General features: G+C 39.7%; 1 protein-coding gene across 1 annotated transcript in view; it reads left to right on the forward strand.

Annotated features, from left to right (window-relative positions):
* The first annotated feature begins 6,291 nt into the window (after positions 1-6,291).
* The window catches only part of LOC131232454 (uncharacterized), a 31,486-nt gene continuing 20,169 nt past the window's right edge, over positions 6,292-17,608 (forward strand). The window contains exons 1-6 of the mRNA XM_058228689.1: positions 6,292-7,209; positions 7,665-7,732; positions 8,874-8,956; positions 9,616-9,715; positions 9,952-10,037; positions 17,191-17,273. Of these exons, the coding sequence (XP_058084672.1) occupies positions 6,675-7,209; positions 7,665-7,732; positions 8,874-8,956; positions 9,616-9,715; positions 9,952-10,037; positions 17,191-17,273 (955 nt within the window). The 5' untranslated portion in view covers positions 6,292-6,674. The remainder of the gene's footprint in view (positions 7,210-7,664; positions 7,733-8,873; positions 8,957-9,615; positions 9,716-9,951; positions 10,038-17,190; positions 17,274-17,608) is intronic.

A 17,608-nucleotide genomic window follows, 5' to 3' on the forward strand; every position in this document is an offset into this window, starting at 1 on the left:
CAAAATTTGACAAGTCATAAGCTTTTTCTATGATGAATTGACTTTACTCATGTGTTAATCCATAGAGATGATGTGCAGTGAGGAATTTATGAACAAAGATCCCGATGACGCATGGGACTATTTTGATATGCTTACTGAAAATGCGCAGTCGTGGGATACTTCATCTAAGCCCACTAACCCCAAATCAACTCAGTCTAAGGAGAAGGGACGAATTTATGTCTTAGAGGAGAAAGATGACATTAATGCTAGGGTGGCTAACCTTAAGGAAAGGTCGAGGCCATGGAACTAAAAAGAGTAGAAATGATTAAACCTGATGAGACCGTTAAGGTTGTTTGTGGTATTTGTGCTAACAACATACACTTGACGCGGGAGTGTTCTACAATTCTTTTGTTCCAGAGTTGTTACATGAGAAATCTAATACCGTAAACAATTATCAAAGGTTATTCAACACTCCAATCCTAAACACGTACAACTCTAGCTGGCAGAACCATCTAAACTTTAACTAGAGGATTGGACAAACGGCTAACACAGATAGAAATCCTCAAGGGGCTCTTCCTTTAATCTTCAATCCATTATTAAATCAGAAAAGATATCAAGAGGATATAATTCAAAAATTCATGCATAGTCAAGAGCAATTCAATCAAAATACGTTGTAAGCATTTCAAAATATTAAAACATTTCTGGGAGTGTTTGCATCATCCATTCAAAGAATATAGTCACAACTTGCTATTAAGGAGAATGGAACTCTTCGAGCCAACCTCTACCTAACCCGAAACCATAATGCGAAATAAGTGACCCAAACTCTTCGAATTAATATGTGGAGCAAGCAAAGTTTATCACCAATCTTAGAAGTGAAAAAATAATTGACAAAAACATCCTGATGAGAGATGAGAAGCCTGAGGACTTGAAAGAATCTGAGAGAGATGGTGGGCCTAACAACGCTACACATGAGAAAGAACCATAAAAACAATATAAGCTAGTCGCTCCATTCTCACAAAGGTTGATCTCACCAAAATTTCTACCAAGTACTCGGGATTTCTTAGGGGTTCCAGAACAAGTGAAAATTAACATCCCTTTGTTAGATGCCATAAAATATATCCCATCATATGCCAAGTTCCTGAAAATCTATGTACGGCCAAAAAACAACACAATATTCAGAAAAAAAAATATTTTGATAGAGAAGGAGAGTGTCATTATCAAGCATGATATGCCTAAAAAATACGAGGATCCTGGTAGTCCAACCATTCATGCATGATTGAGGATCGCCGGATTGAATATGCATTACTTAATTTGGGAGCAAGTGTAAATTTAATCCCATACTCAGTCTATGAATAGCTTGACCTAGGTGAATTAAAACCTGACAGGACCACACTTCAACTTGTTGATCGTTTGGTTTGTATAACGAGAGGGATGATAAAGGACGTGCTAATCCAAGTCGATAAACTCTACTACCCTGTAAATTTTATTATTTGAATACATAGCCCGTCATCAATGCTAATACTCAAATTCTTGTCATCTTTAATTGACCATTCCTAGCCACATCAAACGCCGTAATTAATTATAGGAACGAGGTTATGAAAATATCATTTGGGAACAAGACACTTGAGTTGAATGTGTTTAACATATGCAAACAATCGGAGGATTGTGATGATGTCCATGAAATAAATTTGATCGAATCATTCGTGAAAAATAAGTCATTTTTGACTTTATGCTCTAACACTCTAGAGATGTGCTTAGCCCACTCTACTAATTTAGATGATGACATAATTAGGGAGATGAATGCCTTACTTAATACTACGCCGATACTTAAAACTAACCGGTGGAGGCTTGAATTTGAAAGATTACCTCAAACTGACATAAAGCATCTATTGTATATTGTCAAGGCACCGAAGCTTGACCTAAAACTATTGCCCGCTGATCTTAAATATGCCTATTTGAGTCAAGATGAAACATATCCAGTGGTGATTTCTTCCCACTTGGATGAGGAACAAGAGAGTATGTTCATTTCTACTCTTAAAGAACATAAAGAAGCCCTTGGATGGATGATTACGGACCTCAAATGAATCAATCCTTTAATTTGTACTCTCCGCATCTACCTCGAAAATAATGCGAAAACGTATAAACAACCACAATGCCGTCTAAATCCAAGTATAAAGGAAGTAGTTAAAGTTGAGATATTAAAGTTATTGGATGTAGGTATTATATACCATATATCCAATAGCCAATGGGTGAGTCTAACTCGGGTGGTGCCCAAGAAGTACTATAGGATCACCATCATAACCAATGCAGATAATGAACTCATGCCAATCAGAGTCATTATTGGGTGGAGAATGTGCATTAACTATCGAAAATTAAATACCATCACAATGAAGGACCACTTTCCTTTGCCTTTCATTGATTAGATCTTAGAAAAGGTTAGCATGATCATTCCTATTACTGCTTCCTTGACAGGTATTCAGGATACAATAAGATAGAGATAGCCATAAAAGACTAAGAAAAGAATACATTCACATGTCCATTTAGCATTTTTTCGTACTGAAGGATGCGATTTGGACTATGTGATGCTCCCGCCATATTCCAGTGATGCATGTTGAGCATTTTATTAACATGGTGGAGAATTTTTAAAGGTCTACATGGCTGATTCCTCTGTATTTAACACATCCTCCAGTGAATGTCTAGAACACCTGAAATTAGTGCTGAAGAGATGTGAACAAAAGAATCTTGTGTTCAACTGGAAGAAATACCATTTCATAGTTCAAAACGGGATAGCTCTTGGACACATTATATCGTCCAATAGAATTAAGGTAATAAAGCCAAAATCGATTTAATCTCTAACTTATCTCCATCCAAGAGCATATTCGACGTGCGATTCTTCTTAGGACACGTTGGATTCTATCGAAGATTCATAAATGACATCAATCTCATCTCTCATCTTTTATGCAATCTTCTTCAAAATGAATCTCCCTTCGAGTGGAGCAAGGAATGCCAAAAAGCTTTCACCAAAGATAAAATCATGTTGACTAGCGCTTCCATTATGCAACTACCTGATTGGAGTTTATCTTTTGAAATTATGTGCGATGCGACCGATTATGCAATTGGGACAGTGCTAGGTCAGAGAAAAGAGAGGAAGAGATAAGTTATATACTATGTGAGTAAAACTCTAAACCCTGTCTAAGTGAACTACTCTACTACAAAAAAGGAACTCCTAGCCATAGTGTTTTCTTTTGACAAGTTTAGGTCCTACTTGATAGGATCCAAGATCATTATATTTATTGACCATGCAGCGTTGAAATATCTTCTTTCTAAGAATGATGTTAACCCTTGATTATTAAGATTGATCTTTCTACTCCAAGAGTTTGACCTTGAAATACAAGATAAGAAAAGAATAGAAAACGTAGTGGCTGATAATCTCTCTTGACTTGTTCTATCTGATTCCGTGGAGAGGACGCCTATCAATGACATGTCCCCTGATGAATATATTTTTAAAATCTACCAATTATCTTGGTATGCTAATATTGTTAATTATCTTGTCACATGTACAATTCCTACCTAATGGACGACGCAAGATAAAAAGAAATTCTTTACCGAGGTACATAAGTTCTCTTGGGATGATACATATTTTTTTAAGTATTGCTTAGACCAAATCTTTAGGAGATGTGTGCTTAATAATGAACAACAAAGTTTCATCTCCTTTTGTTATTCTCATACGTGTAGTGGCCACTTTTCAGATAAGAAAACCACAACAAAATTTTTATTGCGTGGTTTTTATTGGCCCACTATGTTCAAAGATACATATGAACTTTATAAAGCGTGCAAGCGATGTTAAAAATTTAGAGGTTTATCATGTGGAAATATTATGCTACTGAACCTCATTCTTATCATTGAAACATTTGATTACTAGGGCATCAATTTCATGTGCTCACTCTCCTAATCCTTTGGACATATTTATATTGTACTTGCTGATGATTACGTTTTCAAGTGGATCGAGGCGATTTTGTGCCGGAATAATGACTATCACACGATCATTAAATTTTTAAAGAAAAATATTTTATCCTGATTCGGAACACCTCGAGTAATTATAAGTGACATAGGATCTCACTTTTGCAATAGTCCTTTCAAAAGATTAATAAAGAATATGGTATTTCATACAAAGTGAGCACCCGCTATCATTCTCAGATGAGTGGTCAAGGTAAAATATTAAATAGGGAGATTTAACAGATTCTTAAGAAAATGGTTAACCCGGATCACAAGGATTGGTCACTTCGACTGACCGATGCGATGTGGGCTTACCATATGACATACAAAACCCATATTATTATGTTACTCTATAGACTTATTTATGGGATGACTTGCTACTTGCATGTTGAGTTGGAACATAAAGCGTATTGAGCTATAAAGAATTTCAACTTTAATTTTGATAAAGTCGGCTCGTTGCGCAATGAAGTTGAAGAAATTCATAATGATGTCACGTACTACATATCTACCTATCTTGGTACTTGGAGTCATAGTTATTCGATTTGAATTAAGGTGCAAATTTAATTAATGCACATCAACACTTGTCACGTGACAGAAATCGAAAACCTAAGCACCAACAATTTGCAGCTAAAGCATATGTTTCAATGAGCTTACTACAATCGTTGGGTCAAACATTACATACACTAATAAAAGATATTAAAGTTAATTTAATAATTAAATTCAAACCCCCATAATATATCATACATATATAGTCACTTTTGGAATCCTTCCATTGTCTGTTTGGCACTTGGATTCAAAATGCTTGGTAATGATTCATTTTTAGCATAGGGTGTTGCAAATCTATGGTGCCAAACGAGGCCTTACCATGGGCCTAAAATTTTTTGAGAGTTGGCATTACGGTCCACCTGAGATTTGGGGAAAGAGATTGGTTACTCCCTTTGCCGCCAACCTGGTGGCTGGTGGTGGGTGCTATGTGGGCCCCACCATGATGTGTGTATTTTATCCATTTCGTTCATCTATTTTTACGAATCATTTTAGGGATCAAATATCCACCATTAAAATCCTGCTAAGGTCTATTGTACTATTTATTTGACATCCAATCTATTGATTAGGTCATACAGACCCAGTGAAGGGGTAAAAAACAAAGATAAGCTTGATCCAAAACTTTTATGGCTCTCAAAAATTTTTTAATGATTAACATTCATTTAACACTATTTCCTGTAATATAGTCCACATGTGAGATTGGGATATATTTGATTTTTGGCCTCATATTATTAAATAATATAAAAAATAATTGGACGACATGGATGAAACACATATATCTTACAACACCGACCACGAGCCATTAGCTGGTGGCTGCGGGAGTAGCCAATCCTTTTCCGAGACTTGAGCCGTTTCATTCAGGATTTTGGAAAAAGATTGGCTATTAGCCCTGCAACTCGCTAGTGGTTTGTGCTCCGTGGGCTCCACCATGCTGTATGTGTTTCATCCATACTGGTCACCCATTCTTTCATCTCATTTTATTGTGTGAGCCCAAAAATGAGATTGATCCAAATCTCAAGTGGGCCATACAACGTTGATTGAGCTGCCACCATTAAAAACTTCCTGGGGTCACAAAAGTTTTGAATCAAGCTGATATTTTTCCCTTCATCTAAGTACGCATGACCTAATCAACAGGTTAGATGTCAAATAACCATTACAGTGGGTCCTAAGAGGTTTTTAATGGTGGGCGTTCAATTACTACTGCTTTCTCATGGTGTGGTCCACCTTAGATTTAGATATACCTGATTTTTGAGATCAACCCCTAAAATTACCTTTGAAAATAGATGGACTGCGTGGATAAAGCACATACATCATGGTTGGGTCCACATAGCACCGACTACTAGCCACCCGGCTGGTGGCAGCGTCACCAGCCAAACCGCGTCCGTTTCATTTTCGTATTCATGTCCCGAATGGACGCGGATTCACTGCGCTGGGATGCAAGGTGGGATCCACCGTGATGTTTACGAGAAATCTAACCCATTGTTTGAGCTCATTTTAGGACACTTGAACAAAAATGAGGAGGATCCAAAACCCAAGTGGGCCATACCAGATGAAGCAGTGGGAAAGTAATGCCTACCGTTGAAACCTCCCTGCTCCACCTTATTTATATGCCATCCACCTTATTTATATGTCATCCAAACCGTTTATAAGGTCATTTTCACTGCGATGAATTGAAAACACTAAAAACTTAGACCGATGCGAAACTTCTGTGCCATATAAATGTTTCAACGGTGGTTACAGAGCTCACGGAAGCCGGTGTTCCTGTCTGTTGAAAGCAGGCGCAGGAAGCCTAACCATTCAAAGCAGAAGAGGCAGGAAGAGAGAGAGAGAGAAAGAGTTGAAGGGAGAGAGGGAGAGTGTGAATAGCTTCCTGCAACGGTCGGATTTCTAAGCCCTCTCCTGCTTTTCCAAATCATCACCGAAGAGGGGTTTTGGATTCCGAATGCACTCTGCCAAACGACCCCGAAGGAGAGAGACAGTTAATTTCTGCCCAGAGGGATAGGGAGAGAGAAGAGTTCGTCATCGGTCGCCGGAGGTAGGGAACGAGAGCCGAAGAGAGAGAGAGAGAGAGAGAGAGAGAGAGAGAGAGAGAGAGAGAGAGAGAGAGAGAGAGAGAGAGAGAAGGACAGATTTTTTGGTTCCTCCTAAAAATTTCGATGGCAAAGGAGAAGAAGGGTTTGAAGCAGATGAAACCGAGGAAGAAGACCAAGTTCGAGGAGTATCTAGAAATGGATATGAAGAGAGGCGCCATCTCAGCCGAAGAGGATTTGGAGTTAGAACGAAAGCTTGCGAAGAAGCTCAAGGTCAAAAACGGAAAATTACGTGGTCTCGATGATGGGATCAATATATTAACGGATGGGATTACGTCAGCCGTTTATTCTGAATTCGATGGCCGTGATGATGATATCTCAATTGCCAAAGAAGAAGAACAACAACAAGCTTCTGGAAAGAGTCCTTCGAGGAAGAAACATCAGAAGAGGAAGTTGGTGAAGGACGCTGAGGACAGTGAGATGGCAGGTGGCGAAACATCGGAAGGAGCTGAGAAGGTGGCAGGTGTTATTGACATGGTAGAAGAGCCTTTTGCAGGGGTGGATGCTTTGAATGAGAATGCGAAGTACGTGCCTCCTCATTTGAGGCCGCGGGAAGGGAATGAGTCAGAGGAGTGTTCTCAAATGCGGCGGCGAGTGAAAGGTATCAAATTCATGCTGATGGAATTTCATTGTCTCTTGTAACTGTTTGGGTTTCTTTTTCGTGAATAAGAAATTTGAATGCTGCTTGTTTGAGTACTGTTTAGAAACCTGCTCACAGGTGCCCGTATGCAGGATCAGGGCTGTTCATCCCAACTGTGGATGCACCATGGCCCAGAAATCACTATGGTTTTCTGATCAGGTGGTCCTGTATTTTGAAAGCTATTGGTCAATTTCTAAAAATTGGTCATTTTTTCTTTGCATGTGGCACACTCAACTAGCTAGCCCGCCTGATTTTTTGGCCAGGGTGCATGATTTGGGACCTACCTGATGAATGGACTGGATGCCACTCCTGCATGCTGTGTCAACAGTGTCTATCTTTTGCAGCACTCTTCTTGAATTGGATGTATTTCATGTGACTTTTGTAGAATTGACTTGATTCCATTTTATGGTATTTAGGCCTGTTGAACAGGCTCTCAGAATCGAATGTCGAGTCGATCACAGAAGAGATATCTACGCTGTTTCGAGTATGGCTTTCTTCTCCTCTTTCTTTAATCACGTAAAACCATCAACATCTCATCGGGACATTTATGAGCAAATATACATTGTTTGATCGATCATTTACTCTCCAATAAACTGCACATCTGGGGCCATCATTCGGTAAACCGAATTGTTCATACGGTGAGCTGCTTGTTTGAAGAGATACCAAAAAATGTTCCCAAACGGATTATCCTAATTGTCCATTTGGGGGCCCATTAAATGTAGACTTTCTTGTAATCGCCCATTTCTATCAGACAGCTGGGGTTGTCTGATACCAGATATTAGGATGACCCAGTCGTTGCTGGATTTCATCAGATCTACAGCTTAGGTTACTAAAAGGTGGGACGTTGACACGTTGTTGAGTCTACCAAGAAGTGTTGGTTTATTGACTGAGCATCATTAAATACCTCTGTTTCTAGAGGGAAACATTTAATGATCAGCCCAAACTCCTGCATTGTTTGTTTGGTTGAGCATTTGTTAGAAACTGGGCCCGTGCTTCAATAATCTGACATTCATTTGGTTGGCGTCTTTGTGGATGACTGAACTGCAAATGCCTACCCAATTGGGCAATTCGAGCCAAGCGATTTTTGTTCTAGAAATAGATGGTTTATTGACTGAGCATCATTAAATACCTCTGTTTCTAGAGGGAAACATTTAATGATCAGCCCAAACTCCTGCATTGTTTGTTTGGTTGAGCATTTGTTAGAAACTGGGCCTGTGCTTCAATAATCTGACATTCATTTGGTTGGCGTCTTTGTGGATGACTGAACTGCGAATGCCTACCCAATTGGACAATTTGAGCCAAGCGATTTTTGTTCTAGAAATAGATGGTTATGAACAAATATAGCCATCAGTCCTGACACTATGGTTCACTGATCAGATCAGATTGTTGAAACTTGGAAGTTGGAAATTTTTGGTCCATCACCCATCCTGTGTGACTCACAAGATGAACAATGAGGATCATGTAAAGGTGTGACCCGCCTGTACTGAAGCCAGGCCAAATGAAAAAAAATAATAATCTAGTTCTGGCTAAGCATTGTGTAAACCCATTTTCTTTAGGAACTCGGCATGTAATGATTGACAAGGTTCATTCACAGCTTCCTCTTTTGATTTCTGATCCTTTTGCAGTCTTTTGGTCGCAGCATTGGTTGTCAGATAATCAGTGAGGAGGTTTTGGCATCATGCTCCGGTGGACCTCGTGGCAATGAACAGTTAAGACCCTTATCTTTGTTTTCTCTTTAATCTTTATATCTCTTAGTTTGTTTTGATGTTGAATTGAAGCTATATACTTTTCAAATGGTTTCCATCTGAACCTCTGTTTGAATTGTCTGGACAGAAATATATTGATTATTGGTTTCCTTTTTCCATCATAAAAAATGCGCATAAACATGGAATCACATGCTAGTATGACAGATATTAACTGATGTTTGCCTTTGGAACTTGTAATTTGAATGATTCCCCAGAAGAAAAGAATGTGTCATTTAATCAACAGTTCCCTTTCAATAAATAAATAAACAGTTCCCTTTCACTATTAAAGCACAACATTTGAACTCAATGGAAATCAGATCCTTTTATGCCCTCACTTCAATCAGCACAGTTAATTAATTAAAAACGCTCACTGATTTTTGGGGAAAAAATGCCAAATATGAGATTGTGAACTTTTGTGGATTCATCTCTTGTTTATTTGTGTTGTGCCCTTCCGTTTCTGCGGGCATTTGTTACCCTGTGGTGTCTTTCATGGTTAAATCTGGGTCATTCATCTTCAGTTGTATTTGCTTTGGTTGCTCTCCAGGGCTCAGTTTTACTTCTTCATCGTTCTTATTTTACTGTTGCTCGTCTTTTGAATGTGCTGTCTTTTCTGTTTGCGAAGGTATGCTGCTGTTTTTGCAGCTTTTGTGGCTGGGATGGCATGTACTGTCGGGATTGACTTTAGTGCAAAGCTGATTGCCTCCCTTGCTAAATCTTTTGAGGTATGTGTTGCAAGTTCAAATCAAGCATTGCATTACTTACTGTTGTAACCAACATTTGTGTAGTTGGACCCATGTATTATTATTTTTAGAAATTCACAAGAATGTATTGCCTGAGCTTCTTTCAAGTTTTCAGCATGTATCATGAGCTGGACGGCTATTTTATCACAAAGATGATGGTTTTCAAAGTGCTACATTCAGGGAGCTTCTTCTAATAAACGTTTTTGTTTTCTTTTCAGGTTGAATACTCAAAGGAAGATAGCCTTTCTTTACGTAATCTGACCCTGTTACTCTCTTACCTCTGCATCTTTGGCATTTGTTCCAGGTGTGCAACATACATAATGATGGAGGATTGCAGTTTTTTTCCCCCTATCATTGTGGAGAATTTCAGTTTTTTTGCATTGGTTTTAAACCAGAAACAATCTAGTAGTTGCCTACTATAACTCTTTTTTGAAGATTAGCGAGTAATCTCTATTGATAAAACTGTTAAGACAAACGTCATAACATAAAAAGTACAACCCTTAAAAAAAGGCTGAAAGAAAGCCCAAGTTACATCCCAAATAACACAAAAATTTCATCAATGATTACATCTTTAATCCCAAACACACATTCTAAAACATCTTTAATGCTTACCTCCTACAACACCCCTCCTTTCATAGACCCTATGTGACTCTTTAATGAGAATCCCCCCAACTAAGAGATTGATTTCAAATCAATCTAATCTACCTAAGATGTTAAAAGCCTAATAATAGTACGGGCAAATCTAAGAAATAATCTTCAAAATCTTCAATCACATTTTTAAATCAGCCCTATATCATCAATCACATCTCTTGCAAATAAAATATTGTAGCCCTTCATATTTAGGCTCTAAATCTATAAATAAATAGTCTAGAATCAGCATGTGCTAGGCGATACGGTTGACCTGCATCACTATGACCAAATCATTTTAGTAGACAAATGCTTCTTTTTTTTCTTTTCTTTTTTTTTTTTTCCTGGATGATGATGGAACTTTATTAAAAAAATGAGAATAACTAATCACCAAAGGGGAGAGGGGGCGCGTTTCCAATACATAAGGAAGAATGTTGAGCACATCCTTCGGCCAAGACTTATGGCAAATTATTCACTTCCCTACCCACATGACATGAGCAAATGAAATGTTTAACAACGAGGCATGGTGATAATAGAGTTTCCATGCCTTTGACTAGCCTTTTTGGAGCCAACCCATTAGACCATTACATTCAAGTATTCACCCTCCCCGGACGGAGCAAAATTTTCACTGCTAAGCAACCCCTTTCTGTGGGTGAACACCTACGTGCCTAGCTAAAAATTCCCCTTCACTGACAGGGCTGGAGGAAAGGATGATCTCATGTTTGCCGTTTCTGACCATTCCACCGATACCTAATTAGTACCCTTTCAAACTACTACCAACCCTTAAGGGTCGTTTGGATTTGGGCAAAGTTGTGTCTCAACTAGTAGGCATGGATAACCCTACATGTTCAGGATTTGTCAACTCCCTTGTGCATGGAACAAATGCACTTTTGGACTAGTCATGTGTATGTGACTGGTAGACCACGGATTGGGTATCTCTGCTGGAGAGGTGGAATTAATTGTCAATGACACTTCATAGTTTCGATGCATGTGAGGATCATATTCATCTGTGCACATGCATGGCATGTTTCAATGTGCCGCATGTGTGACCGTCCTAAGTTCAAGCATCCTACATGTGCATATGTGCCACCATCAATCTACAAGCACTTAAAAATATGGCACATGTGTCAAATGTGCACATGCACATGTGTGAGCGTGCCACCAACTAATCTTTAATTTACCCACATGTGCTACAACCTATATTGTCCATGATCCAGGTGGTTTGACAAACAGTTGGTGGAATACCAGGCAATCTGAAACTTTTTTAAATGATATTCAAGAGAAGAACGTTCTAGAAAGATTCATAGAATTAGAACAAGAAATGATAGAGTACCTGGAGATAGATACAAAAGGGATGGCATGACTAGTTAGCAACAACGTGTCCATGACCAGCTAGCCTTAACAGCATACCATGGATTGCTTGTCCCAACACAACCTTGCCCATATCCAAACTAACCCTTAGGCTGACACCTCCAAGCAGGCACATCTTTAATCATGGTTGGTTCACTCTGGACCATAGACGACAGATTGCATAAAAGATCCAAGTTGGAAATTCCCACATTCTCTTGTACCCTTTGATGGATGTGGTAGGCGTAATCTGCTTTGTAACCGTAAACCTGACATCCACCTCATCAAGCAATCACAAGTGTGATCTACTCATTTTCAGTATTTTTTTCCCCTCCCTTTGGATTGGGTTCCCCCTTTTTCATCACTTTTTTTCCATTCGTCTGGCTTCTTTCCCAACTCTTTTTCCTTTTCTTTTCTTCTCTCTCTCTCTCTCTCTCTCTCTCTCTCTCTCTCTCTCTCTCTCTTTTATTTTTTGAAAATATCTTCTTCCCCAACTTTCCCAAGCCTTTTGTTTTCCTCTGAAGGGACAAAATCTGGAGAGTCCAGCCAGTCCTTATCTTCCTGTCGTAGAATTCGAAAAACATGAACAGGCCTACCTCTGCAAATTTCCTCGCCAACTAAAAATCCTGATCCAAATAATTACATCTCCTCTCCTTTAATATCTACCTGTTCAATTTCAAGAAGCAATAACCCACTGTAGTGAACATTTGTAGGAACCAGGCATGTGTCCGGATTTCATAAATATGGGAACTAGAGACCTCTCCATCATTTAGGGGCTTTGGTCCAGGGAATGAGGTTTTGTAGTATGTAAATCAAAGCCAGGTATGTAATGGTGTTGGTCGCCTCTGAACTAAGAGCTCGGACATCAATATCATGAACTTGCTTTCTAAATTCTTCTTAGCATAAAGTTGTACCTCATCCACCGAAGTTGTGCATGCTAAGGTAAATTTGTACTCATGCGATATATCCATTCTAGTTGGCGCATGTGTTTTTGTTTTTGTTTTTTTTTTTTAAATTTTTGAAGAGTAAACGGAATTTTATTAAAGGCCCGCTGGTAACAGCCAGTGAGGAAAGAATACAAGGAGAACACAACTAAGAGAGAGCCAGAGACTCAACATTCAAGACTTTGCAAGGGAGCCCCAGTCATCACCCTGGAGACTTTACAAAGGACCCCCACTCAAAGACAAGAGCCAAGACATTAGCTATGAGCATCTCAATTGACAAGGAACAGTTTTGAAAACATCGTCTGTTCCGCTGGGCCGCTCATCCTGAGTGTGCCCCTGCATCCCACAGGCCACCCCAATCAAGTCCTGTGTGGAAATGCTTCCGCATTAATCACATCCGGTGAGGAGTCTCGAACATGAGACATCCCACTCTGATATTAATTTGATGCAGGGAAATTAACCACTTGCTCTAAAAGCTCGAACTGATAGAGCATGGCGAATTAATCCCTTTATCTCATAGTCTAGGTGCCAAATCCATGTGTTAGGTCCCCATCCGAACCCTTCTCATGAGCCCCAAATATATGGGTTCCGCCTCAAACGAGCCACCCGCCTCACACGGACTCCAAATCCATGAGTTATGTAGGCCGCCCACCCCGAGTATGCCCCTGCATTCCATAGGCTACCCCAGTCGAGCCCAGTGTGAAAATGCTCCTGCATTAGAAGGTCCTTAACGTTGCTCAGCATGGGCCATGACGAAGTGAAGGGAGAGAGGGCATGCGACCTCACCTTGGAGGTGAAGGAGCAGCAAATAAATAGGTGATCCACTATCTCCTCAGCTTGTTTACAAAGGTAGCATCTATTTGGGATGATCATAGAGTGCTTTTGAAGGTTGTCAATCATTGGGTTTTATCAGTAAAAGATGGTTCAAACTAGTGATATGTGTTAAGTTCTACCAGCGTATGTGCATGTGGTGCACACATTGTTACAGCCCTAAAATGACGGGAGATAAGCAAGATGAAGTATCCTTGTGACAGCTGGGGTAGCAATACTAGTCCTTGAGCATTTAACAACCACCTAGAAAGATGTCATGGAGATAGGGAATCCTCTTCTGAGACAACTCAAAATGAATTGGGTTAACTTTGAAGGTATGGAGGACCTGCACCAAGGACTTCAATAGCCTCACTGCCCTAGGGCCCTAGAGCCTTTGTTCCCCCTCAACAGGAGTACCTAGTACATCCTGAGGGAGAACAAAATTATCACACAAAGGATCAAACTAGGCACGTAATGATCGAGATCCTGGTTTGAGATGGTAATCCAAATCCCAAGATTGACTGTTAATTAGTGTTAAATTATTTCTGTTGGTATGAAATTGCCAAGTCTGTTAAGCTGCATTTCACAATTCTGAAACTCAAGGGCAATAGCCCAGGTGGTGGTACACAATTCGAGAAGACTTCCAATATTGTGGCCTCCTTCCACGGGAAACAAGGAGGAGATGAAGGCAAGACAGCGCAGAGATTCCTGCCTCTTGATTATGAGATGGTCACATTCTAGGAGCTTTCCTTGAGACAAGATAAATTGACCATTTAACAGTACATAGAACAAGATTATGAGTTGACAGTCCAATGTTGGCTACCTTAGACTGCCAAGCAAAAAATTGGCCAATATTGCAATGGACCGTGGGCAAGCATCCGAAGTGAGTTGGGGAATGTTCAATTGAACAATGTGGATGGGGCTTACCAGATGGCAAGTGTGGGATTATAACAGAAGCATGATGACCAGGTGTAGTACTTCTCCAGCGGCGGATATCCAACATGCTGTCCCTGGGTGAGTAGCTCTACCTCGCATTGTTGCACCGCATGCAGGGGAATCACAATGATCACCTATTATCACCAACACGGACAGTCACAGCGCTGTATGCGTTACTGCCCCTAAGACCAGTCATGAAACAGGAAAGATTCCATAGAGAGATCATGGGAATTTTTTCTTACTACGAGTTTGGAGGGAAAGGACATCATGCAGCATCATGTCCTACCAAGAACCCAACTGTTGTGATGAACCTCTAAGAAAAAAAGAAAAAAAACAGAAGAAAAACCAACCAATTTAGTCACTAAGGAAGCCGAAGATGGAGCAAAAGATGGTGTTGAAGACAATGGTGTCTTTCTAAGTGATGATTAAGCAGATTGATCGAGTAGCTAAGGAGGACAATTGAAAACTGGTTGCACAATATTGTTTTTCATACTCGTGGTACAGGTGAAGGAAAGCCCATCAAGGTCATCATCAACAACAGAAGCACCCTTAACATTGTTTTGCAGAAAGCAATTGATCGCAATTGTGAGTGTACAGACAGCCTTACCAAGTTGCCATGATGAGCTGCGAGATAATGCAGGCGACCCATTGATGCCTGGTGATCATTCATTAGGACACTATTTCACTGAGTCTTTATGGTTTGACATCATCTTGATGACTGTCACCTTCTACTCAGCTGACCTTGGAAGTATGATGGTTATGTGAAATGCCATGGGCTCACCGGCACATACAAACCTGTGCATCATGGAAAAGAGGTCACTCTCCACCCAATAAAGGATGATCCTCCATAAAAGGATGACAGAATGAAAATTTGTTACAGTGAGTGGGGATTTCATATGCCATGGTATGATGATTACGAACCAGCTGGTAGAAAGTGTGGTGGACGATAAATCAGCTACACCTTGGAAACAAAAACATCAGGCAGAAAGGAGAGCACCACAGTTTGTGAAGAAGAAAGGGAACCAGGAATAGACAAGTTGTGTTAAAGAGTGCAAACGGGATCGAAGACATGCTGTAGATTTAGGGATAAATGCTAACCAAGTACCTGCCAACAGTAATGCTGAAGAAGAAGAATTGCTACAACAAAGTAGCCGATTGGAAGTTTCTTCTTGATAATATGCAACTTCAGGTTCTTTCAAAGATGGGGGAAAACTGATGCAAGCAAAACCCAATTTTATATCGGATCACATGTGATCTCATGTGAGCCCCGCATGACCACACATGTGGGAGACTGCTGTTTATAGTGAATCATTTGGTTGTTCAAGTTGTTTTCATGCATAAAATAAGGGGAATATATTGAGATGCTTCACTTATGGTCTGTTAGGGAGGAGTTCCTTAAGTAAGGGCATTTTGGTAATTCTACATGCCATTAGGGTTTAAGGCTTTTGTTTAACACTCTACATAAATCCCTCTTGGGTGTGTGATTCTATTAAAGCGAACATTTTTTATGAAAATTTTGAGAAAACTTCATTGAAAGCATGAGTTGCTTGTTGAATCTTACTATATGTTGCAAAGAATCATTATTTTTCCTTTTTCTTCTTTCCCAAAATCATTGCTTTTATATATAAAAAAAAAAAAAAAAATCTTTGATCCACTTTGTATCTCCAGCTGTGTCAATAAGCTTCAATTCTTCCTTCTAATCACATGTCCGGCCTTCAAATGCCATAACTCTGGTCTACTCAGCGCTTATCCAATCACCTCCATCCAACCTCAGCATCCCAGAACCTTTCAAATAATCAGGCAAAGAGCTTTCATCTTTTGGTTCTTGAAGGATCAGTTTCATTTGTAATGATCACATATAAAAGACACACTGGTACATGTGTTAGTGTAATCCTAACTGTTCATCCATCGAAATGTGCCGTTTGGAAAATTTTAACCATTTAGTCAATAGGGTTTTTGTCATTTTTTGAGAGTTAAAAACAAAAGGTTAATAATCAATGGCTCGCAATCATTGGTCAAGAGTCTTCTATTCAAGCAGTTAAGATTTGTTTTACCTGCGTGACTTTTGGGCTATGACCCCATGTCTACCGCGTGTCTCAATGGAGGTGGATGTGAGGGTTTGGAGTGGTATTACGCGTGCATGGTGTGCCATAAAGGCCGTTACGTAAAGGTAACGGTGGCAACCGTTACACGTTACGGGGTCATAACGGCCGTAACAACCGTTATGGAAAAAAATGACCCGTAATTGCCATTAACGGCACGTTACATATACTATAAAAGCTATAATAGCCTCGTAATGGTCTATTACGGGACATATACAGGTTTTTCATACTTTTTAATCAACATTACGTGGCAGATAGACGTTTTTCGGGGGTTTTTTCAATAAATAAAAAAATAAAATAGAGAGACTGTAACGGCCGTTACGGGACCGTAACAGCCGTTATGCCCCGTATCGTAAAGGTAACGGTGGTGGCCGTTACGGCCACCGTTACCATTACAGAACACCTTGGGGTGTGATATTAGCATTCCTCTGGTTTAGCAAGACCATACAATAGCAATGATTTTATTTTTTCAGTTTTCCTTGACAATTCCCTCTTTACTGTTCTGATGACTGATGAGACTATTTGTTTGATGGCCATGGTACTGGAACACCAATAGGCATCTGCTTTTGATGCATACATTTCAGGATAAAAGAAAACTTTCTTTTATATATTGATTTCTCCAGTAAGCTGTATCATATGTTTTCTCATCATTCTCTGCAATTGGCTGCTTTTTTTTCGTGGTGATCTGCAGTGATTTAATATATGACTTCCTGTCCATGTTGAGCAAGCGCTTGACGGAGATGGATGTTGCTACAATCTTAACTATTCTACAATGTCAGTGATCTCCTTTCTTCTTCTTCTTCTTCTTCTAACTCCTTAATTGTACTATCTTAGATGAGCTTTGCTATGTGCACATGCATGTGGAATGAAGTTCATGCACAGGGCACACATTGCAGCATGGCACATAGGTGCGAGATCCAATCCATCTGTCAGGTTGGTTCTTCAAAAGCGCCATCAGAAACAAAGAAATGGTGCGGTTGAAACATTGGAGCAAAGGATTCGTTTTCTCATTTTTACAAATATATTATGATTATGTTTACTGGATGAATTTCCAAATCTTTTTATTTCCCTTGGCGCTTGGATTTGCCTTGCTGAATGGATTTGAATCC

The sequence above is a fragment of the Magnolia sinica genome, chromosome 18, assembly GCF_029962835.1.
Source record: "Magnolia sinica isolate HGM2019 chromosome 18, MsV1, whole genome shotgun sequence".
Lineage (NCBI taxonomy): Eukaryota > Viridiplantae > Streptophyta > Magnoliopsida > Magnoliales > Magnoliaceae > Magnolia > Magnolia sinica.